Source organism: Ochotona curzoniae, unplaced genomic scaffold (genome assembly GCF_017591425.1).
Source record: "Ochotona curzoniae isolate NIBS_2020 unplaced genomic scaffold, NIBS_Ocur_1.0 contig_1, whole genome shotgun sequence".
Taxonomy (NCBI): domain Eukaryota; kingdom Metazoa; phylum Chordata; class Mammalia; order Lagomorpha; family Ochotonidae; genus Ochotona; species Ochotona curzoniae.
Genome location: NW_024464918.1, coordinates 31,962,009 through 31,985,739, shown reverse-complemented (window position 1 = coordinate 31,985,739; position 23,731 = coordinate 31,962,009). Strand labels below are relative to the sequence as shown.

General features: G+C 47.0%; 2 protein-coding genes across 2 annotated transcripts; both read right to left on the bottom strand.

Annotated features, from left to right (window-relative positions):
• Window positions 1-281: 281 nt before the first annotated feature.
• TEX43 (testis expressed 43) lies at window positions 282-4,477 on the bottom strand. Its single transcript, XM_040976362.1, has 3 exons — window positions 4,324-4,477; window positions 3,734-3,842; window positions 282-520 (listed from the first exon to the last, which is right to left on the bottom strand). The coding sequence occupies exons 1-3, from the start codon at window positions 4,407-4,409 to the stop codon at window positions 311-313; spliced, it is 405 nt and encodes a 134-aa protein (XP_040832296.1). The 5' UTR covers window positions 4,410-4,477; the 3' UTR covers window positions 282-310.
• A 4,340-nt stretch (window positions 4,478-8,817) lies between these two features.
• On the bottom strand, window positions 8,818-21,428 carry PHAX (phosphorylated adaptor for RNA export). The gene is made up of 5 exons (XM_040969583.1): window positions 21,294-21,428; window positions 18,929-19,533; window positions 16,426-16,546; window positions 12,005-12,088; window positions 8,818-9,616 (listed from the first exon to the last, which is right to left on the bottom strand). Exons 1-5 carry the CDS (start codon window positions 21,387-21,389, stop codon window positions 9,347-9,349), a joined length of 1,176 nt encoding a protein of 391 aa, XP_040825517.1. The 5' UTR covers window positions 21,390-21,428; the 3' UTR covers window positions 8,818-9,346.
• Window positions 21,429-23,731: the final 2,303 nt, after the last annotated feature.

Sequence of the window (23,731 nt, the reverse complement as noted above, 5' to 3'; positions counted from 1 at the left end):
AGCCCCAGAATTCCCCCTCTGGCAGGTTGGCTCAGGTGCCACTGAATATCAGAGGGAACAGCAGTACAAACATGAGGAGGAGAGAAAAGCAGAAGACTGTAGGGAGGTCCAGCAGTGGAGCGGGACCAATCCACCGTTGCTTAGCAACTTGGTGTGAGATTAGTGCTTGCGAGGCAGTGTCCCTGCCCTTCTCCCTCCCCCTCAGCCTTTTCAAAACTTGTTTCCTTTCTCAAGGTTCCATCATCTGGCAGTCATGCAGACATTGCAGCCAGGAGACAGAGGAGGAAAGACTTGATTTATTCTTCTTTCATCAGACAAGTCTCCTCCGGAAGCCGTGGGAGATCACGGTGCTCTGGTACCTGGAGAGAGGCGAGTGCAGAGGCAGATCCGCAATTTTTATTTCAGGGGGGCCTTTTTTCAAGACGATTTGTCGGTCCTCACCGTGGCAAAGCCTCTCACTGTGGTTCAGAAACAGAGAGTCCTCTAAGGGACCGGTGTAGATTCCGGATGCTTCTGCTTGCTGCGGGAAGAAAGGAGTCTGCCATCACACGTCATATACACATCAACCAGCACTCTCTCGTTAGAGGGCAGTGAAACACCCCAGTACTTTTTCCAGCTCTCCCTGAAGAGAAGGACGGTCTAGGGACAGAGTAGCCTTCATTTGCTTTTTTTTTTTTAAAGATTTATTTATTATTGTAAAGTTAGATATACAGAGAGGAGGAGAGATAGAGAGGAAGATCTGTCCGAACAACCATAGCTGCACTGAGCCGAAGCCAGGAGCCCCGAGCATCTTCCGGGTCTCCCACATGGGTCCAGGCTACAAGCAGGCAGCTGGATGGGAAGTGGGGCTTAGGATCAGAACTGGCGCCCATATGGGATCCTGGACATTCAAGGCAAGGACTTTAGCTGCTAGGCTTATGCACCAAGCCTGCAACCTTCCTTTTCTAACAGCAATGCTGGGGGACCAGCACTGTGTTGCAGCAGATAAAGCCACTGCCTGTGACACCCCCTCCCATATGTGTGCCAGTTGGAGTGCCAGCTGCTCCACTTCTGATGCAGCTTCCTGTACCCACAAGGGAGCCTGAATGGAGTTCCAGGCTCCTGGCTTCAGAATGGCCCAACCATGGCCACTGTGGCCATTTGGAAAGTGAACCAACCAATTTAAAAAAATCTCTCTTTTCTCTCTAATAATTCTGACTTTCAAACAAAAAATATAATCCTCTTATTTGAAGATTTATTTCCTTGAAAAAGAGAGTTTCAGACAGAGAGAGAGAAGCCGAGATCTTCCATTCACTGATTCACTCCCTAAATAGCTGCCATGGCTGCAGCTGGGCTTGTCCTGAAGCCAGGAGTCATAAACTTCTTCCAGATCTTCCACGAGGGCGCAAGGGCCATGTTCTGCTGCTTTCCCACTTACATTAACAGAGAGTTGGATTGGAAGTGGAGCAGTCAAGATCTGAACTGGTACCCATATGGAATATTAGCACTGCCAGAAGGCAGCTTAACTCACTACACTATAATACTGGCCCCCAAAATAAAACAAAAATAAAAATTAAAAATACTGGCCTTCAAAAAAAAAAGAGATGGGGGCCCAGCATGGTAGCCTAGTGCCCAAAGTCCTTGCCTTGCATGCACTGGGATCCCATATGGGCACTGGTTCATGTCCCAGCGAACCTGCATCCCATCCAGCTCCCTGCTAATGGACTGGGAAAAGTTGAGGACAGCCCAAAACCTTGGGACCTTCCACCAGCATGGGAGACCCAGAAGAAGCTCTTGGCTCCTGGCTTCAGATCAGCTCAGCTCAGCAGATGGAAGATCTTCCCCTGTGTCTCTCCTCTTTATATATCTGATTTTGCAATAAAAATAAATCTTTTTTTTAAAGGATTGTTGTGTCGTTGAGTGTTGCTCGACTACCAAGAAGAGCCATGTGTTGTACAAACAATAAAGGTGACACACTTGGAAGTCGAGTCCTTTTCTCCTAGAAGATTCAGTTTACTGCTGCATAATTGGGGATAGTAAGGAATTTGTTGAATAGCAAATAACAAATAGCAGCTATTTAGACTTCTTAGAGTTATATCCATATATACATCTGATCCTTTTAATTTCATTTCTTTCTTAAAAAAGATTTATCTATTTGTATTATTGATTTTTATTGCAAAGTCAGATTTACAGACAGTAGGAGATAGAGAAAGATCTTGCATCCACTGATTCATTCCCCAAATGGCCACAGTGGCCAGAGCTAAGCCAGTCTGGAGCCAGGAAGCCCCCTTGGGGTCTCCTGTGTAGGTGCAAGGTCCCATGACTTTGGGCAATCCTCCACTGTCTTTCCCAGGCCACTAGCAGGGAGCTGGATGGGAAGTGGGACAGCTGAGACACAAACCAGTACCCAGATGGGATCCCTGCATGTGCAAGGCGAGGACTTTAGCCACTAGGTTACAGGGTCTTTAAAAAAAGAGAGAGAGAGTGCACACGACAGATGCTCTGTCTTGGTATATTCCCCAGTGGCTGCAATGGGCTGGGCCGGGAGAAAGCAAGAGCCTTGATCATCTTGGTCTGCCACGTGGGTGACAAGGACCCCAGCACTCAGGCCATATTCCACTCCAACCAATCTGTTCCCTTGGTTTTTCACCTGGAAATCCAGTCTACCTTGAACACATGTGATTGTACTCTCCTTTTTTGTAACATACACTTAAAATATTTATTTATTTTTATTTGAAAGACAGATTTACACAGAGGAGACAGATCTGTCTGCTGGTTCCTTGTCCAAATGGCCACAATGGCTGGAGCCAGGTGGATCCAAAGCCAGGAACCAGGAACGTTGCCCAGATGTCACATGTGGACACAGGGGCTGGGCCATTTTCTGCTGCTTTCCAAGCACACATAAGCAGAGTGCTGGATCAGAAGTGGAGCAGCCGGGACACCAACTGGCACCTATATGGGATGGCAGCACCTGCAAAACAGAGGACTAGCCTGTTGAATCACTGCCCTGGTCCAAAATTGTACTTTTTAAAAAACTTATTATTTTATTTTGATAATCTTTACATAGTTGATTAAGGCACAAAGGGTCAAGGGCTACAGGAAAGTGGTAAGACCATTGTTCCCACATTCTCTCTCTCTCTCTCTCTCTCTCTCTCTCTCTCTCTCTCTTTTTTCTCTGTATCTAGGGTAAGGGAGGAGATAAAGGGAGAAGCCCCACACAGCCTCCCATCCATCCCAAGGTCCCCAACATGAGGCGTGCTCCGAGGGCACTGCTCACGTGTCAAAGCTGTACTTTTTAAAAGGTTTATTGAAAAGGCAGAGTGATCGAGACAGATAAGGAGAAAGAGATCTTCCATCCTGTTTCATTCCCTTAATACTTGCAACAGGCAAGGATGGGCCAGGGGAAAGCCAAGAGCCAGGGATTCCATCCGAGTGTCCTATGTGAATGACAGGGACCTAAAGTTTTAGACCACCCTCTGCTGCCTCCCTGGCACATTAGCAGAAATGTGCAGTTGACAGGATGCGAGTGTCCCAAAAGCAGCTTAATCCACTGTGCCACAATGCCTGCTGGTCACGGTCTCATGAACCTGGGAACTGCAGGCTTGCATGAAAAGTAGAGGTTTTAATCAGTGACATTGCATTTTCTTCCAACTGTGTGTGAACATGCCTGCCAAGAGTCTTGCATAATTATGTGTCTCTATTCAGATAGTAAACAGTCCAGGTTTTAATATGACAAACATTTATGAAAAAATACCTTCAGATTCAGATTCCTGAATTTCATATTTTGTTTCCAAGGCATAATGTAATGTCTTGGGATCAGCCCTTGCTTTAGCGAAAACCGTGGCAAATGGATGTCCTTGTGCCTGAAGAGGAGGAAAGCATAAATTAAAGCCATCACTTTAGTGCCGTTGTTGGGAACAGGGATGATCACGTGTCCATCATGCTTGGATTGGCTTGGAGGCGGGAAGAACAGGTGTGCCACTTGAGGTCACCTACTTATTAGTATCCCCATCTTGGAGTCAGGGCTGGGCACCAGTGTCTCCAGCCAGGTACCCTCTCCCCTACTTGGCCCATGATATCCATTTTAATTCAGTTTTAACAGAAAAGACAGCACATTTGGGAAAGGAACTCTCTGCACAGTTACAGAACAGAGTAACAAACTCAGAGTCTGAACATATACAGTTCAGAGACCTGTGTTTCCTGCAACATATATATGTTTTATATATATATATACACACAAAGGCTTTCTATGTAGATGCGAAGGAGAAACATGCATCCATACAGCACCCAAATGGCAAAATAAAAGCAGAAACAACCAGGCCTCTAGGTCCCACAAGTTCTCACTTGGTCACTGGTCTGCAGCAGCTCTCATCAGAATAGTTGTTGGTGAGCTTAGGAAAGAGTGGACAAATGTCTTTTCCAGCAGCCATCCTGCGGGCAGTGGAGGAATACTCACCTGGAACAACACTAACTTGCTGCCCAGTTATGCTGCTGCCTCTGATGTAACAATGCTTTGTTAACTTCATAGCAACCCTTAGCAGTTACACTCTCAGCTGGAAACTGCTTCTTCTAAAGCAATTTCCCTTCTGGAGGGAAACATTACCATAATTCACTGAAAAATCGGGGTATGAACAGACATAATGATGCAGCACATTGAGTCAGCACTTGCAAGGTCAGCATTAGACGTGGTACCAAGGCCCTTGTTTGAGCTCTGCTTTCCTTCCAGTCTGACTCCCTGAAATGCACTCTGAGGTGTAGTGATTGTGGCTGAAGCTCTAGAACCCCTGCCAAGCAGGTGGGAGACCTGGATGAAGTTGTAGGGTCCTGGCTTCAGCCTAGACCAGCCCTGGATGCTACAGTCAGTTGGGGAGTCATCCAGTGAATGGAACATCTCTCTTTCTGTCTCTCCTTCTCCCTCTCTGTAACTTCGCTATTTTTTTTTAATTACTTGTTTGAAAGTGTTAGAGAGGAAGAATAGCTAAATGTGTTGGTTTATTCCCTAAGTGGTCACAGTGACAGGGGCTGGGCCAGGTCAAAGCCAGGAGCCAGGAGCTTGTTCAGTCTCCCACTGGTGCAGGGACCCAAGTACTTGGTCATCTTTTGTTGCTTTCCCAGGCCATTAGCAGGAAGCTCGGTTAGAATTGGAGCAGCCAAGACTCCACAACTTCCATATGGGATGCCAGTGATGTAGGCCCTGCTCAATCCACTCTACCTGTAATACCACAGCACCAGCCCTATTTGCTTAAACCTAAGCCGATCAGTCGTATTATACTGAATATTTTAGATTATAAAAACTGATTTCAAAATATTTATATTAATTTTTTATTTGAGAGATCAAAAGAGAGATACACAAGGATGGTACTTCCATCTGCTAATTTATTCTCCCAAACGCCATGCCAGCCAGGGTTAGGCCAGGCCAGCCCAAATTCCATCTGTTTTCCCATGTGGTTGACAGAGCCTCAAGCATGTAAGCCTTGTTGCCTGCTGCCTACCAGGAAGTGCATGTGCAGGAAGCTGGGGCAGAAGTAGAGGAGACAGGTTGCAAAAGCCACACTCCACTAGGGGATGCACACAGTCCAAGCAGCAGCTCAGCGCCCTGTGCCACAACGCCAGCCCAGAAAGGTCCTGGGTGCAGACCGGCACCTGTGAGTGAAGATGGTTCAAACTAACTCTCACTGGCTGTCAAGTAGGAATGCTGCTAGGCAGAGCAGGAGGAACCTCTGTAAAATATGCTCTTTATAGAGAAATAACTGAAAGCATATCAGGCAGCTTCCTGTATTTAGATAAACACATTTACAGCAATTTCATTGTACAATTTTTTTTAAAGGAAACAATGAAGTGTTATTTCTGCATGACAGTAGGATGCAATACAAGCTAGAATGTGTGAAAATGGTAAACAGACTTTTATGAAAACTAACCAGACAGGTAAGCAAAAGAATAATCTTTAAAAAAAATTTTTTTGAAGATTTATTTTTATCAGAAAGGCAGATCTACAGAGAGGAGAGAGAGAATGATGCAACATTCGTGGGTTCACTCCCCAAGTGACCACAAAGAAGGGAGGCGAGCCACACCAAAGCCAGGAGCCAGGAACTTCTGGGTCTCCCACACAGGTTCAGGGTCTCAAGGCTTTGATGGTCCTCCACTGCTTTTCCAGGCAAAAACAGGAAGCTTCATGGGCAGTGGAGCAGTCAGGACACAGATTGGTGTCCATATGGGATCCTGGCACTTGCAAAGTGAGGATTTAGCCACTGAGCCATCACACCAGGCCCTTTTGTTTTTATTTCAAAGCATCAGAAAGTAAGAGACTTTCCATCTACTCCCCAAATAGCTGCAATAGCTGGAGCTGGGCTGAGCCAAAGCCAGGAGCCAGGAACTTCTACCAGGTCTCCCGTGTGAACTGCAGGGACTGCTCTCCCAGGCCATAAACAGGAAACTGGATCAGAAGTGGGATGCCAGCACTGCAGGCATGGATATCTTAACTTTTAGAAACTTAACTTTTTGGGTGTTTGACCTGGTCATTATGTTACTCACTTCTGCCCAAGTTTGATACTCATTCCTGGCTTCTGATTCCAGCTTCCTGTGAGTGTGGCCTTGGGGAGGCACCAATGATGGCACAAGTTTGTGGATCCCTGCCACCCACATGGAAAACCTGGATTGTGTTCTTGGTTCCTGCATTTGGCCCCAGCCAATTCCATTCCTGGCTGTCCGGGGCATCTGCAAGATGAACCAGCAGATGGGAGGTCTCTCAAAATAAAAAATGTAATTCCTTAACTTTGATTAGAAAAATTAGCCATAAGCTGAATGGTGACTTTTTTTTTAAGATTGACTGATTTTTATTGCAATGGCTATTTTCAGAGAGAAACAGACAGAAGATCTTCAGTGCACTGGTTTATTGGCCAAGGCAATGGCTGGAATTGAGCCAGTTTGAAGCCAGGAGCCAGAAGCTAGGAGTGCCCTCCGGGTCTCCCAAGCAGGTACAGGGCTGTCCTCTACTGCTTTCCTGGGCCACAAGCAGGTAGCTAGAAGGGAAGTGAAGCAGCCAGGACAAAAACCAGCACCATATGAAATGCTGGCACATGCAAGGTGAGAGTTTAGCCACTGAACCATTGTGCCAGGCCTGTGACCATTTTTTTCCTAACCAATCAATAAATGATTTATGTTTTGACTTGAAAGGCAGAGTTGGCAAACATCTTCCAACTGCCAGCTCACGTCCTGAGTGCCTACAGCAGCTAAGGCAGGGCGAGCCTGAAGCCAAGAGCCAAGAACTCCATCAGGATCTCCCCAGTGGATGACAGGCACCTGCACGCTTGGGTGGGCCATCTTCTGATCCTAGGCAGAGCCAGAACTCAAACCAGCACCCTGATGTGGGACATGGGAGTCTCAGCAGCAGCAGCTCAACATGTACTTTCTTTAAAAACCTCTAAGGGCCCAGCACGGTAGCCTAGTGGCTAAAGCTTTCGTCTTGTACACACCACGATCCCATATGGGCACCGGTCCTAATCCTGGTAGCCCCGCTTCCCATCCAGCTCCCTGCTTGCAGCCTGGGAAAGCAGTCTAAGATGACCCAAAGCCTTGGGACCCTGCACCCATGTGGGAGACCCAGAAGAAGCCCCAGGTTCCCGGCTTTGGATTGGCTCAGCTCTGGCCATTGTGGTCACTTGGGAAATGAATCAGAGACAGATCTTCTTGTCTCTCCTTCTCTCTGTATAACTGACTTTCCAATTTAAAAAAAAACTTCCTGTAAGTAACATATATGGGTGGCCACCTAAAATAATTATTTCTATAAAGATTTGCTTCTTTTAATTTGAAAGGCTAATTTTTAGAGTAGAGACATAGTCTTCCATCTAGTGGTTAACTCCCCAGATGGCCTGAGCTGAGCTGATCTGAAGCTGGGAGCTCGGAGCCTCTTCTGGGTCTCGGGTCCCAAGGCCTTGGGCCATCCTCTGCTGCTTTACCAGGGAGCTGGATCACAAGTGGAGCAATCGGGACAACATCCGCCATCCGTATGGGATTGTGGTACCACAGGGTGGAGGATTAACCCACTATACCACCCCTACTAGAATATTGAGGTATTCTTTCAGTAATAGGAATATTTTATTCTAGTTGCAGAGCCACGAAAGGAAAGACAGAAATATTGCACCCTCTGCTTCATTCTCCAAACGCTCACAACTGCTGGACTTGAGCCAGGCTAAAGCCAAGAGGTAGGAACATCCTGGTCTCCCCCATGGGTGGCAGGGCCCTAGCACTTGCACATGAAGCTGGGAGCCGGATGGGGCCTGGACCAGCACTCGTACGAGAAGCAGGAATATCAAGCAGTGGCTTAACCCACAGTGCCACAATGCCTGTCCTTGGAATGGCAATTTTATGAAAGTCACCTGAAGTTCATTAAGGAATGACAAAACCATTTTATTTATTCACTCTATGTAAGTAAAAAGCAACCAGTAAGTACATTTTTCTTATATCCAACTTCAATGCTCATATTTTTCAGAAACTCTTGGAAAAACTTCAAGTACAGTAACTATAAAGAATAATCTATAACTGCTGAATAATGTACACTTTTACTTAAATTATACACATTTTTAAGATGCTTCATGAGCTAGTACCTCCTGGAACATGTTGTATAAACTATGTTTTCCCTTTTTACTATGTTTACAATAAAAATGAAAACTTAGAAACTTTATGATACATCAGTTTAAATTCTTGTGTTCCTTAACATAAGGTAAAACTTTCTTAAGCAGGCCATCAGTGGGAAATTTTAAAGAAAAGTTCACAGTAATACACAGATGTAAATTAGATTCCTAATTAGTAAGAAGTGAAAAACAAAGCCAAGAACCAATATTTCTTCGTAAAGTTTCTGACATTTATTTACTTCTGGATAAACAGTATGTGGGAGGAAAAATTAGTCTAAACCTAATTAGTCTCTATTCTTACAACTGCCTAAGAGTTCTTGGATATAGAAAAACAATTTTGAATGCATTAGTGACAGCCTAACAATCTGAGCATCTGGTCTGGATCTTTTAACGGAATGTTTTTAAATCAAAGCATAATTCACCAAAGATAAATCACAAAAAGAAATGAACATGTGAATGGCATGTTATGACCTAGCCACAACTGGTAATCACCGAGTGCTTCTCACAGCAGTTCACACGCAGCCGACTGAGAATTAAACTTGTGTTAGAGACTTCAGTGTTTCAGCAGCCATTAGCCATTGTTAAATGTTAATTGCTTTTGTCTCCCACATTTTTTATTTAAAACAAGGAACAGTTCTCTCTATGTACTTCAGTGCAAAGTAAAACAAAGCAATCTCAGTAGAAATTATTATGTTGATATCTTAGAAAGGCTTATTCCTCAGATGTCCAAAAGGTACTTAAAAGATGTCGAGCTCGTGAGAGTGATCCACCTCAATGGCCTCCTCTGCATCCAGCTTGGCTTCTCCGTGTCCTTCCTGGGGTTCATCAAGAGACGCCAGCGCCTCGTTTGTGTCACTTGCGAAAGTTTCTCGTGAGGTATCATCTTCCTCTTGAAAATTTAGACTTTTAATGGCTTGTTTCATCTTTTTCCCAAGTATCTGTGTTCTCCTTTTCCTTGCAGCTTTTTTATTTTCATATTCCTTTTGATTTTCAACATAGAAAATGTCCTGTGATAAAAGAACAACTTTAGTTAACAAGAAGTTAACACTTACTAAGTAAGGTCACATGGCAGATTCTGTACTCACCTCCTTTTCCCCCAGAAAACAAACAGTAGGTTCATTATTAGAGTCCAAGATATGGAGTAAGTTTCCACTGCAAGTTAAGATCAAAGCTGACATTCTCCCCTAACTCATCAATTCGGTCATTTTAAGTTTCCCAAATGATAGAGTAGGAAAACGATGTGTTCAGGTTAAGTTTAAGTAACAATTCATCCCACAAGAAAGGAGAAGTCCTTGAAACAAAGACGCGCTAACTTTGAAACGTCATTATAACTGATTGCTATGATAAAACCGAAGTTACGGCCGCACCGGTATCAGGCCACCTACCAAACGCCGGAACAGCATCCTGGCTGGCATCCCGACTGCTGCTCCACTTCCGATGCGGCTCCCTGCTAATGCACACGGGACAGCCGCAGGGGGATGGCACAAGTAACTGAACCCTGGACACCCATGAAGGAAACCATGAAGGAAACCAGATGAGTTTTTTTTTTTTTTTTAATATTTATTTTTACTGGAAAGTCAGATTTACAGAGAGAAGCAGAAACAGAGACAGATCTTCCATCTGCTGGCTCATTCCCCAAGTGGCTGCAACCATCAGAACTGAGCCGAGGTGAAGCCAGGAGCCAAAAACATCTTCCATGTCTCCCATGCATGTGCAGGGTCCCAAGACCTAGGGCCAGCCTCCAGTGCTTTCCCAGGCCACAGGAAAGAGAGGCACAGAGAGCTTGATGGACTCTGGAGCAAGTGGAATATGAACAGGTGTCCATATGGGATCCTAGGGCATGCCAGGTAAGAATTTAGTCACTAGGCTATGGCCTTTTTTTTTTAACTCTTAAAAAAAATATATATTATTTATCCAAAAGGTACAGTGGCAAAAGGACTGAGAGTGAGAAAATCTGTCTGCTGTTTCACTCCCCAAATGCCAGGCTGCAGCTGGGAGCCAGGAGACTCAAGTCTCCTTTGTGGGTGGCAGGGGCCCTAGCACTAAGGTCATGGCCTGCTGCCTCCTTGGGTGCTCAGCAGGAAGCTGGATCAGAAGTGCAAGGCAGCTAGGACTAGAGGTGGCACTTCCGCCTGTGTATGTTCTAAATGGAGGCTTAACCCAAAGCACAAGATTAACTGAGTACTGAATTCTGACTTGTTAAAAACCATGTTGTAAGGCCCAGCGCAGTAGCCTAGCAGCTGAAGTCCTCGCCTTGAACGTGCCAGGATGCCATATGGGCACTGGTTCTAATCCCAGCAGCCCCACTTTCCATCCAGCTCTCTGCTTGTGGCCTGGGAAAGCAGTTGAGGATGGCCCAATGTTTGGGGGATCCTGCACACGTGCGGGAAACCTGGAAGAGGTTCCTGCTTCCTGGCTTAGGATCGGCGCAGCTCTGGCTGTTGTGGCCATTTGGGGAGTGAATCACTAGATGGAAGATCTTCCTCTCTATCTCTCCTCCTTTCTATATATCTGACTTTCCAATAAAAATAAAATACATCTATATGGGGGGGAATGGGGGGGTGAACCATGCTGCAAAAGAATCCCTATAGAAGACATTTCAAGAAATATTAAGCATACTGAGTGCCCTTTTTCCAGTTTATGAGGTATGTCGGAGGGGACGGGCATTGTGGTGCAAAGTCACTGCTCACAACAACAGCCTGCCATGTCATAGTGCCAGTTCTGACCAGGGTCCCTGCTAAGGCAGCATGTAATGGCCCAAGGATGGCAGTCCATGGCTCCTGGCTTCAAACTGGCCCAGCCCCAGCTGCTGCGGGGATCTGGGGTTTGAACCAGTGGATAGTTTTCTCAAAAATCTTCAAAACAAAATGAAACAAAACAAAGGTATTTGCATCATGAAAGCTCCATGTTCACGAATGCATCTCTGGTCACAGAAGTGAATTCATTCCCTTTTTTCCTACCTCTCTCTCTGTCTGCTTCTCTCCCTCTCAGTAGGCCTCTCAAATAGTAAAATAACTTTTCTGATTCCTGGAGGCAGCGACTTTATGTTGCTGGTCCTTGCTACCAACATGGGAGATCTAGGCTAAGACTGGTTAGGACAACTGGGGAGAGAAACAGAGGATGACAGCACTGTCTGCTTCTTAAATTAAAACATTTCAGGAGGAAGGAAAAAATAATTACATGCTAAGAGAAGGAAAAAGCATTCTATTAAAGAAAAGAAAAAGACCTTATGCCTAAAAGGGAGGGAAAAAAGAGACAAAGATTTACACAAGGCACAATGTCAGAACTGGTCCATTAGAAGCAGAGTGGCCCAGGAAGATGAACAGGAAATGCAGTTGGTTGGAGGCTGCGGGAAAGCTGCATCATGGTGGGCCTTAAAAGGATGTCATCTTTACCTTAATTTGCTCCTCGCTGATACTTGGGGTATTTTTCAAAAGATTCAGAAAAACTCCACCTGGTGTCCTTCTTCGACTCCCATTCTACAAAAAGAAACACAAAAAGTGCACAGACTTTCCTCATGAGGGGCCATGGCATGGGTTAACAGATACACCTAAACAACGCCAGGACTAGCAGATCTCAAGTCCAGTCCCAATGTGACTCCTACAGTCTTTTATATGTCTGATTTATAAAATCTATGATTTATAAAATCTACTTGGTGACAGGTGCAGTTCAAGTAAGCTAACAAATGACTAAGCATTCTGCTCCTTTGTGACATCTGGTCAAATGAGTGACACATCATAGTCAATAATTAAAGCAGTTCAGGATGGAGTCCTGTGCTCTTGGCTTCTGCCTGGCCCAGCCCTGGCTGCTGGGAAATGAACCAGTGCATGGAAGGTCTCTTTCTAATTCTGCCTTTCAAATAAAGAAAGTTCAAAAAAGATAATGAATGCAGCAGAAATCGATGTAAAAAGTCAATTTAAACCAATGTGCCACTAAAATAAAACTACAATAATCAAGAGTAAAACAAAAATTCCTTTTTTTTTTTTTAAGATTTATTGATTTATATTTATTTTATTTTATTTTTTTTTTAAAGATTTATTTTTATTATTTTTTCATTGGAAAGGCGGATATACAGAGAGGAGAGACAGAGAGGAAGATCTTCCGTCCGATGATTCACTCCCCAAGTGAGCGCAACGGGCCGATACTATGCCGATCCGAAGCCAGGAACCTCTTCTGGGTCTCCCACGCGGGTGCAGGGTCCCAAAGCCTTGGGCCGTCCTCGACCGCTCTCCCGGGCCACAAGCAGGGAGCTGGAAGGGAAGCGGGGCTGCCGGGATTAGAACCGGCGCCCATATGGGATCCCAGGCGTGCAAGGCGAGGACCTTTAACCACTTGCGCCACCGCGCCGGGCCCGATTTATATTTATTTAAAAATTTACTTCAGCGGGACCATGCCCAGTGGAAGCCATGAGCAGGGAACTCCATCCAGGCCTCCGATGAGGGCAGGAGGGCCCGGGTACCTGAGACATCACCCAGTCATGATAGCAGGGAGCTGCAAGAGAAGCCGAGCTGGAACTTGGATATGGAAGTGTTCCAAGTGCTGGCTTAACTTGCTGCACAACAACTATGCCTCTTTTTCCTCTCTCTTTTAAAGATGTGTTTATTTTGACAGGAAAGTCAGATTTACAGAAAGACCTTCCAGCCTCTGGTTCATTCCCCAAGTGGCTGCAACAGCTGGAGCTGAGCCAATCTGAAGACAGGAACCAGGACTCTGCTCCGGGTCTCCCAGATAGGTGCAGGGTCCCAAGACTTTGGGCTGTCCTTGACCGCTTTCCAGGCCGCAAGCAGGGAGCTGGATGGGAAGCGGGGCTGCTGGGATTAGAACCAGTGCACATATGGCATCCTGGAGCATGCAAGACAAGGCGAGAATTTAGACACTAGGCTCCCATGCTGGGCCATTTCTTCTTCTTCTTTTTTTTAGTGTATCTATCTGGTAGGTAGAGTGAGATGAAGAGAAAGGTTCTTCAAGCTGGTTCTCTCCCAGAATGCCAGTAACAGTAAGAACTCAGCCCAGGCATCCTCATACTGGATATCAGTGTCCCAAGCAGCAGCCTAACCCATTTTTTTCATATCGCCCACCCTAACTCTTCTTTTTCTTATTTCTTCCATCTAATCCATTAGGATATTCTGCTGGCTCTACCTTCCAAATATACACAGAAACGGACAGTTTTCCCACTGCTGCTTGTGAGGACAGCAACCCACACTGAACCATGGGTTCCAGTCCTGGTTATTCTGCTTCCAATCCAGCTTCCCGCTACTCTCCAAAGCAATAGCAATTATTGTTCCAGTCCTTGGACCCCTGCCACCCACGTGGCAGGACCACGTCCCGGGTTTGTCCAGGTACAGACATGTGCACCAACAGACGAAAGATCTTTCCACTGCTCTGCCTTTCAAATACATAATTAAAAATAAACGCTAGCTCTGTGCCAGTGACGCTGCTGAGGATGCCGGCACGCCTAGCACGGTGCTCAGGCTGATTTCCTGGCTCTGCTTCTGATTTCAGTTCCTGCTGAGGTGCACTGTGGGAGGCAGCTGAGACCTGGGCTGAGCTCTGAGCTGGCTTTGGCCTGGCCCAGCCAGGGCTGTTGTGGGTATTGGGGAGTGAACCAGTGGATTTTATCAACTGAAACGAAAATTTTTAAAATGCCTACTGCAGATTTTTTTGCATGAATTTTGATGTTTCAATATGTTCTATCTTGATTATTGGGCATTTCCAGGAGTTCCTCAATTTTTCTATCCAAAGGAAGTAAACTGCCCATGCAGCCTAGTCTGCCTTGCCATTTTCCCCTCTTCAAGACAGTTTAACGAGCTCTGCCCTCATCACATTCATTTCCTTCAACTTTCCCTCCTCTGCTTCCTCCAGCGCCATCTGATCCTTCCCCTTCCCCCAGGATGTGCCACTTTCTAATGTTGACAATGTTATATTTATTGTTTATAGACTGTCTCCTTCTCACCTCTTAAGATACACTCTTTGTTCGAGAACACTGCTTGGTACCCAACAGGTACTCAATGAATTGTTTTCCGAAAAGAACGTATCCAGGGCCCGGCACAGTAGCCTAGTGATAAAGTCCTCGTCTTCCATGTACCGGGATCCCATATGGGCTCTGGTTCATATCCCAGCTTCTCCACTTCCCATCCAGCTCCCTGACTGTGGCTTGGGAAAGCAGGAGATGATGGCCCAAAGCCTTGGGACCCTATACCCATGTGGGAGACCCAGATGAAGCTCCTGGCTCCTGGCTTCAGATTATCTCAGCTCTGGCCACTGCAGCCACTTGTGCAGTGAACCATGTATGGAAAATCTTCCTCTCTCTCCTTCTCTCTGTAAATCTGACTTCTCAATCAAAATAATAATACTTCTTACTTTTTGAAAAAGAAAAGAACATATCTAAGGAAAATGAATGTGGATTTCCATTTTCCCAGCTTCTAGTCTGGCTTCTAGCCTGCATCAGCTCACTGGATTCTCAAGTTATATTAGTACAATGCTAAAGTTACTGATGCATCTAAAACTCTTGTGTACACGGAATGAAACTAGTCGAGCAACAGGAACACAAGCAGGGATGGAGTGCATTCTGATTATTCCCCATTGCTACACTGCCAAATTCCATTTTAGTATCTGAAATTTAGGCTCAGAATCTGTTACCACAGCCAATGCTAAGTGCTTCTTTTCTCTGTCTCCACAGCATGCTAATCCACTCTCTTGTGATGCTACCACTCAAGACTCATGAGAAGCAGGAAAGGAAGCCATTTCACTTTCATGCTCACCCTGCAGTGAAAACATGAACTGAGGTCTGTATAGCTGTCCAGCACGGTGAGTGACCGCTGCCGCCCATGGTTTGGTCCAGCCCAAAGGGCGCTCTGTCATTCTCAGCCCACAGAGGCTCTCAACTCTTGTCAACATCCCTTCACATGAGAGTTTTCTTCCACCCCTACGACCCATGAAATGTTTAATATCTTTTTTGGAAGGCAAATTTATAGAGAGGGGAGGGACAGAGGAGGGAGAGAGATCTTCATGTGCAGGTTCAGTCCTCAAGTGGCCACAATGGTCAACACTTGGCCAGGCCAAAGACAGAAACCTCAGCTTCTTCTGGCCCTCCCAGGTGTGTAGGGTCCCAAGCACTTGGGCCATCTGCTGCTCCTTTCTCAGGTGTATGAACAAAGAACTGGCTTGAAAGTGGAGCAGCCAAGTACCAAACCAGCACTCAGGTGTTGCCAACAACCCAGGGGGGAAGGCTTAACCTACTGTGCCACAGTACCAGATCTACTAGATGGCCATAGTGTATATATCTGCCCTTCATGTGTGAAAGAAGAGATTCTGGTCCTCTTCTTCAAGGGAATGTGAATTAAATGAACCCAAGGTAACACTTCCATTCCAGCTGCTAAGCAGTGAGCACTGCAGGTAACACTTTACCTGCATCAGGTTGGCTGATGTTCGTTTTTACACCTGAGGAGACCGAGATGCCAACGAGCCAGAAACTTCAGCTAAATCTCAGTGAGCTGCTGACTCAAACCCAAAAACAGACACACCATCTCCCAATTCTACAAAATTGAAGTTCTTAAGCTCTTCCACAGTTGTGCTAAAATTCCACTCCCTAACTTTAGTGAGTCAGATACACTCTTTACACTAACACACTAAAACATATCAACCTTTGTGAATATTAAGTATTAGTTGCCAAAAAGCTGTGAGTTTTAAAATTCAGTATTCATTGATGCCAACAGTTTTTTAAAAATGAAACATTATAATAAAGGATAAGAGACACAGGCAAGTTTGTCAAAATCACATTGAAAAGTAGGAAAAAACAATAATCAAGCAGTCTTACCACTATAAAAAGGCCACCATTTTGTTCGACTTCAGCAGTTTCCATCAGGAGTTCAATTGCCTTTTTGTTTCCAATTATCCTTACTACCCGTGCAATCAGATCTTTCTTCGGTTCCTGTAACCTGATCATGAACAAATAAAGTATAATTAACCTCTTGCTATGCTGACAGAGTTGGAGAAATCTACCAGTCTCCAGTTTAGTTCTCCACCACAGAGATCTCATTCTAGTTAACATGTGCTTTTCTTTGCTTTAAAAAAACAAAAAAAAACAAACATTCATTTATTTTTATTGGAAAGGCAGATTTACAGAGAAAAGGAGAGAAACATCTTCTGTCTGCTGGTTCACTCCCAAATGGCTGCAACAGATTTCAATGTACAGCTGAAGGTGGATGCAAGCCTAAATCCAAAAGAAGATAGAGCACTCCACTTCCTGTCACACCAAACATGTGCTGAACTCTGCTTTCAGCTTTCCTAACCCCAGAGCTGCCTGAAGACCCAAAAGAACAGGCCCTTTCCCTCACACACTGTCCCAGAACAACAAAGAAATAGCTGAATTAGCCAACAGCTTCCTACCGCTGGAGAAACACACACTAAGACCCTCACACACACTGTGTCCAACAGCTGTGTTTCCACGTTATGAGGCAGACACTATCACTTTCAGTTAAAACTCAGGGAGCCTAAGACAGTCTCCTGATGTCAGAACCACCACTTCGTACAAAAGAGGGAGGACTAATAGCACCAATGTCTCGCAGACCTGGCATCTTGTCTCTTCAATAGAAGACAGTCTTCAAGCGAGGATAGAGCGAAGGAACTAGGGCCTTGTTCTGGTCTGAAGCTAAATCTATGACCCTATCCATTTTTTCCCAGTATAAAAATTCATATTAGTGTGGGCCCAGCATGGGTGCTCAATATCCCATATGGGTGCCAGCTGCTCCACTTCCCATCCAGCTCCCTGCTAATGGCTTGGGAAAACCGTGGAGGATGACCCAGGTCCTGAGGCCCCTGCATCCATGTGGGAAACTGGGAAGAAGCTCCTGGCTTTAGATTGGCTCAGCTCTGGCCATTGCAAGCATCTGGGGGAAAGAACCAGCGGATGGAAGATTTCTTGTCATTCCTTCTCTCAGTTAAACCTGCCTTTTCAGTAAAACCTCTTACTGTACAAATGTCTGCCCATATATTACTCCTGAACCATATCTAATTTCAAGTTTGTGACACACTGTACATGAGCAACTTAGATGTAATGAAAACTTAATAAAGGTGAGTTTAAAAATACATGAATGGTAAGTTTAACTCTCAAAAAGCAATACTACTGCTATATATTTGCCCAAATATGTGCAGGTGAAGGTTCCCAACAGAAGATACCCACTCAGTATGGAGACACACACACACACACAACGATGGACTGACTTGTTCTTACAGCATGACTCAAAACATTCACACTAAGTGAAATAAGTTAGCTGTGTAATTTCACTTACTGTGAAATGCCTGGAAAAGGCAAATTTATACAGAGAGTAGATCGGAAGTTGCATGGGAGTAAGAACTGTGATTAACAACTGTAAATTGCCAAATGGTCATACTGGAAATGGCTGGGGTTCCAGCACAGCAGGTTAAGCCAATACCTGGTACACATGCATTCCCTGAGTGCTTATGACTCTGTCCTGCCTGGGCTTCTGATCAAGTTTTCTGCTAATGGACACCATGGGAAGGAAGCAGATGAAGGCTCAAGCACTTGGGTCCCTGTCATCCAGACAGGAAACCATCATGAAGTCCCTGCCCTCTGGCTTTGCCTGGCCCAGTTCTGGCTATTGCAGATCTCTTTCTTTCTGTGTCTTTCAAATATATAAAATTAAACAAATAGGAAAAAGTTTTGTACAGCTTGATAAATTTGCTTAAAAACAACAAAACAAAACAAAAAAGCCCAATACTAGAAACAAGTGTTATCGTATGTAAGAGACGTGATTTACAAAAGGGGTGGCCATTTACACAGGCACTAAGGTGCTGCTGCCAATGTCTGCACCCCATGTCAGACAGCCCTGGTTCAAGACTTAGTCCTGCTTCGGACTCAGCTTCTTGGTAAATGAGAGACAGCAGGCTAGGCCGAATTTGTGGCTCCCTACAGCCCATGTGGTAAACCTAGATGGTTCCCAGCTCCTGGCTTTGGCCTGGTCCAGACCTGGCTGTTGTGGGCATTCAGGGAGTGACCAGTGGATGGGAGCTACTGTCTGATTTTCAAATAAAATACTTTTTAAAAGGTCTTATAGAAGAGTTCATTGGCAGGAAATGCAAAGAGTTACTTAAAGTTATAAAAGTCTCCAAGATTATTCTCTTAAGAGTGTCCAAGTTTAAGGAAATACAAACACATTCACATAACCAAATAAGCCCAAAATCCTTTAAGAAAAAAAAAAAAAAAAACGAATAAAATTCAAAGCAGCATCATGAATACATCTGCCAACAGAGGAGATTCCAGTCAAGGACTCACTTGAAGGTCAATTTTAGGGACTCACCTGAAAGCAATTTCATCAGCCACCTTCTCTGGAGAATCTTCCTCCGTGACCTCATACCGGCCTTTATAGTCCATTTCTAGCCTGGGTCCTACTCTGTCTTTGACGGGTCGTTTCCGTTTGAGATGACCTTGCCCATTCTCCTCTTCCTTTGAGCCCATCTTTTTGCCACCGTGCATATAGTCATCCAGCTCTTTGTCTAAATCTCTTGTATGTTCTTGAGATTCCCTCCTAAGTTTCTTAGCAAGCAGATAGTTGTATGTCTCCGACTGCCTGCTCCTGTCGATGGTGCCCTCCATGCCCAAGATGCCCAGTTCAGTGGCCACGGCATCCTGGTTCTGTTCCTGCAGCACAGCGCCCCAGATGTTGTTCACCTTCTTTCCGCCGGCAGCAGGCGGCTTCTGACCGCCCTGGTCAAACTCTGGCCTGCGAGGAGGGTTGATGCACTTCTGCCTCTTGCGTTTCCAAAGAGAGCTATCATCGTCAGAATCAGAAAAGCTCTCCTCACTTGAATCCACACTTTGAACAGTCCGGTAGTGTGCTGCTGGTGCACACGCTGCTGTGGCGCTCTGGAAGCCCCTCATGGCGCTGTCCCCCACTAGAGCCTTCTGCAAAGCAAAGGCAATACAGTCAGTTCCCCAAAGCACATGCCCTCCACCCACCACATACAGCTTTTAAAAAACTCACTTAGATACACAACTGGACAATTTTGGAACAGAAGTGACTGCAAAAACATCTTACGAAATACACCCAATTTAAAGCTAAGAATGTGGTAGGGGTGGGTATAGTTATAGTGTAACGGTTACACCACTGTTTGGGACACCTCACATCCCGTATTTGAGTCCCTACTAATACACCTGGGAAAACAGCAGCAGACGACCCAAGTGCTTGGGCCCCTGGCTTAGCCCAGCCCTGATTATTGCAGGCAGCCGAGGAGCGACCTAGTGGATCAAAGACCTCTTTCTCTCTGTGCTCAAATAAATAAATAAACCCTGGGGAGCTGGAGGAGGTACAATTCTTGTTTCTAGAAGTAAGGCAGCACTTAATGCTTGCGAATGCCCACAATCTGTTTCTAGCAATTAGAATTGTTTTCTTTCTTTCCAGATACCACCGATCTTGGCTATGAACACATCAACGTCCTTAATATAGCTTTGTGACTGCCTTCCTTTGGATCAGCAGGTAAACTTATATGAGCAGAAACACCTGACGTTACTTCAAAAAAAATTTTTTTTTTATTTGAAAGCCAGAGGTACAAAGAAAGAAGAGAGGCAGGAAAAATGGAGTGCTGAGCCCAGCATAATGGCTCAATCGGCTAATCCTCTGCTTTCAAGCACTGGGATCCCATGTGGCAACGATTCATATCCCAGCTGCTCCACTTCCCATCCAGCTCCTTGCTTGTGACCTGGGAAAGCAGTGGGGGGTGGCCCAAAGCCTTGGGATCTTGCACCACCTGGGAGACCTAGAGGAGGCTCCAGGTTCCTGGTTTCGGATTGGGGCAGCTCCGGCTGCTGCGGCCTCTTGGGGAGTGATTCAATGGACAGTAGATCTTCCTCTCTGTCTCTCCTCTCTGCATATCTGACCTCTCTGTATATCTGACTTTCCAATAAATAATTTAAAAATGAATAAGTGGAGCAGCCAGCCAGGACTCTAATGCACACCGGCACCATGGGCACCACTGTGTGCAGGCTGCCTTACCTGCCATGCCACACACAGACCCCCACCCCCACCAACATTGCTTTGGCAAACTGCTGAGTTTGTGACAGCAATTTAGGGAAAACCACTAAGAACAAATTACACTGGTATCGAATTCCTGACATTTATATACAAGCAGTGTCGTAGGCGCTTTAAAAAGCTACCACCGCATTATTAACCGCACAGACTCCTGGGAACAAGGTGCTGTTGGCCGGGTGGTGCGCGCCCAGTGAGAGCAGCGCTCCTTGAGGAGCACAGCCATCCTGCAACCCCCTCCTCGGCCCTGCACAAACAGGACGCCCGTGGGACACACGCTGCCCCGCAGCATCTCGCATTGAACACTGCGCTTCGCATCTGCGGGCCACCGCGCCCGCGCCATGCCACCCCGCAACGCGCGCGGCCCGGGAGCCGGGTGGGCGTGGGGCGCTGCGGCCAGGCCCCGCGGGTCGCGGAGGGGATCCGGGCCCTCGCCCCCCAGGTCCCCGCGCGTCCGTGCCACACGACGTGCCGGCGCCGGCCCGGGAAGCCGCTAGGTTTTACAACGCGACCGGCGGCCTGGCAGGCCCAGGGCACACGGCCGCCTCCAGCAGGCTCCGCGCGCCCGCTCCCCGCCTCCCCGGGGCCGGCGCTCCGCGCGCCCGGCCGCCCCTCTCCCGCCGCCGCCTCCCGTCCCTACCGGCACCGGCAGCGGCCTGTCGCTGGGCGCGACCACCATGTCGGAGTCCGAGTCGGAAAGCTGCCCATCTTCCATGTCGCCCGCTTCCAGCGCCATCTTCCCGTGGCGGGAGCGCCCGGCGCCTCAGGAGCGCACTTCCGGCGGCGCGGCGGCTGCTCCGGCGCCCTCGCGCGGGGGACGGCGGGTTCGCAGCGCCCCACGCCGGGAACGCGAGGCCGGCCGGGGCGGGCTGTGTGAGGGGCGAGGGGGCTGTGTGAGGGGCGGGCTGGCTGTGTGAGGGGCGAGGGGGCTGTGTGAGGGGCGGGCGGGCTGTGTGAGGGGGCGGGGGGGCTGTGTGAGGGGGCGGGCGGGCTGTGTGAGGGGCGAGGGGGCTGTGTGAGGGGCGGGGGGGCTGTGTGAGGGGCGAGGGGGGGGCGAGGGGCGGGGGGCTGTGTGAGGGGGCGGGCGGGCTGTGTGAGGGCGGGGGGCTGTGTGAGGGGCGGGGGGCTGTGTGAGGGGCGGGGGCTGTGTGAGGGGCGGGCGGGCTGTGTGAGGGGCGGGCGGGCTGTGTGAGGGGCGGGCGGGCTGTGTGAGGGGCGGGCGGGCTGTGTGAGGGGCGAGGGGGCTGTGTGAGGGGCGGGCGGGCTGTGTGAGGGGCGAGGGGGCTGTGTGAGGGGCGAGGGGGCTGTGTGAGGGGCCGGGCGGGCTGTGTGAGGGGGCGGGCGGGCTGTGTGAGGGGCGAGGGGGCTGTGTGAGGGGTGAGGGGGCGCCCGTCCGCCCGCTGGGGGCCTGGGAGCTCCGGGCAGGAGACCACCCGAGTGAAGGCAGAGCTGAGCTCACGTTTATCTGTGTGCTCTAATGAAGGGGTGGGGAGGAATGTTCGCTTTGTTTTTGTCTGTTTTTAAAGTCAGAAATGTGTGTTCGACTTGATAGTGTTCTTTGAGGAGCACACATATTTAATGCTTACAAGCGTAGGGATTGATTTGTTTTCTGATTGCTGCTTTTTGTGTTTGCAGAACACAGAATAACCCTGTTTTTTCCCCCCAACTCTGGGGTGTTCCCGGATGGGGGCGTTTGATCATGTCTAGAGATACATATATTTCTGGAGATATATATACATATATATATAATTTATTTTATTTTTACTTTTATTTGAAAGGCAGACTTAAAGAGAGAAGGAGAGAGAGAGATCTTCCATCTGCTGGTTCACTTCCCAGATGGCCACAACAGCCAGAGCTGAACCGATCTAAAGCCAGGAGTCAGGAATGCCTTCCAGGTCTCCCATGTGGGTGCAGGATCCATAAGACTTGAGCTGTCTTCTGCTGCTTTCCTAGGCCGCATGCAAGCAGCTGAACAGGAAGTAGAGCAACTAGGGCACAAGCTGGCAACCACGTGGGTGGGATCCTGGCACTTGGAGGTGGGGGATTAGCCAGTTGAACTGTTGTGCCGGGCCCAGTAACTCAGCATTCTATGATGAGTACAGCAGCACCCAGAGAGATACTGTCCTCTGTGTTTCTCTTGAAGTTTTCAAGTGTTAGGTCTGTGGTGAGTTTTGAATTAATTATTATATATGGTCTGCAGTATGAGTCAACCTGCCTTGCATACTCTCTTCTCCCCTACCCCTCTCTTTCCTTGCATATGAAGATTAAATCAGTAGGCCATCATTTGTTGGAAATGCTGCTGTTTCCTATTGATTTTGCTTGATAGCATCAATGGATATTGTACATATGAGGATCTACCTTTGAAATTAGGTAATACAAATGTTTTTCTTTCCTGAAAAATTGTTTGGGCTGTTCCAGATCCTTTGTAGTTCCATTCAAATTTTAGAATTGGCTTATAATTTGAGTTTTTTACTCTTTTTAATTTTTATTTGAAAGGTAGAATTATATAGAGAAGGACAGATAGAGACATATCTTCCTTCTACTGGTTCACTCCTCAAATGGCCTCGATGGCCAGACTGCCCAATCCAAAGCCAAGAGCTGGGAGCTTCCTCCCAGTTCCACACATAAGAGCAGGGCCCCAAGTATTGGACCATTCTCAACTGCCTTTCCAGGCCTTTAGCAGAGAGCTGAAGGGAAAACTGAGCAGCTGGGACTCAAACCTTCTCCAACTGAGATGTCAGCATTACAGGCAGAGGTTTAACCCACTACACCATAGTGCCAACCTCTACTTTAATTGTCATTAAGGCAACTAGGTAGATATTAACCTAAGTGTGTCAGAGTGGCTGAAGATAATGGAAAGTTTTAAAGAAAGTAGGTCTGTGTGCAGTGAGACCAGGCAACAGGTCCTGAATGCAGGACCCAGCCTCTAGTCTGTCTGCCTTAGTCCGAGGTGCCCTTGCCTGTCCTTAATGAAATGCAATCCACCAAGCTGAGGGAGTTGATGCAGGTGGCCTGGCGAGGTTATAGTCACTGGACTGAAGGAGTCATTTGCTTCTCTGACAGACAAAATCCTTGATG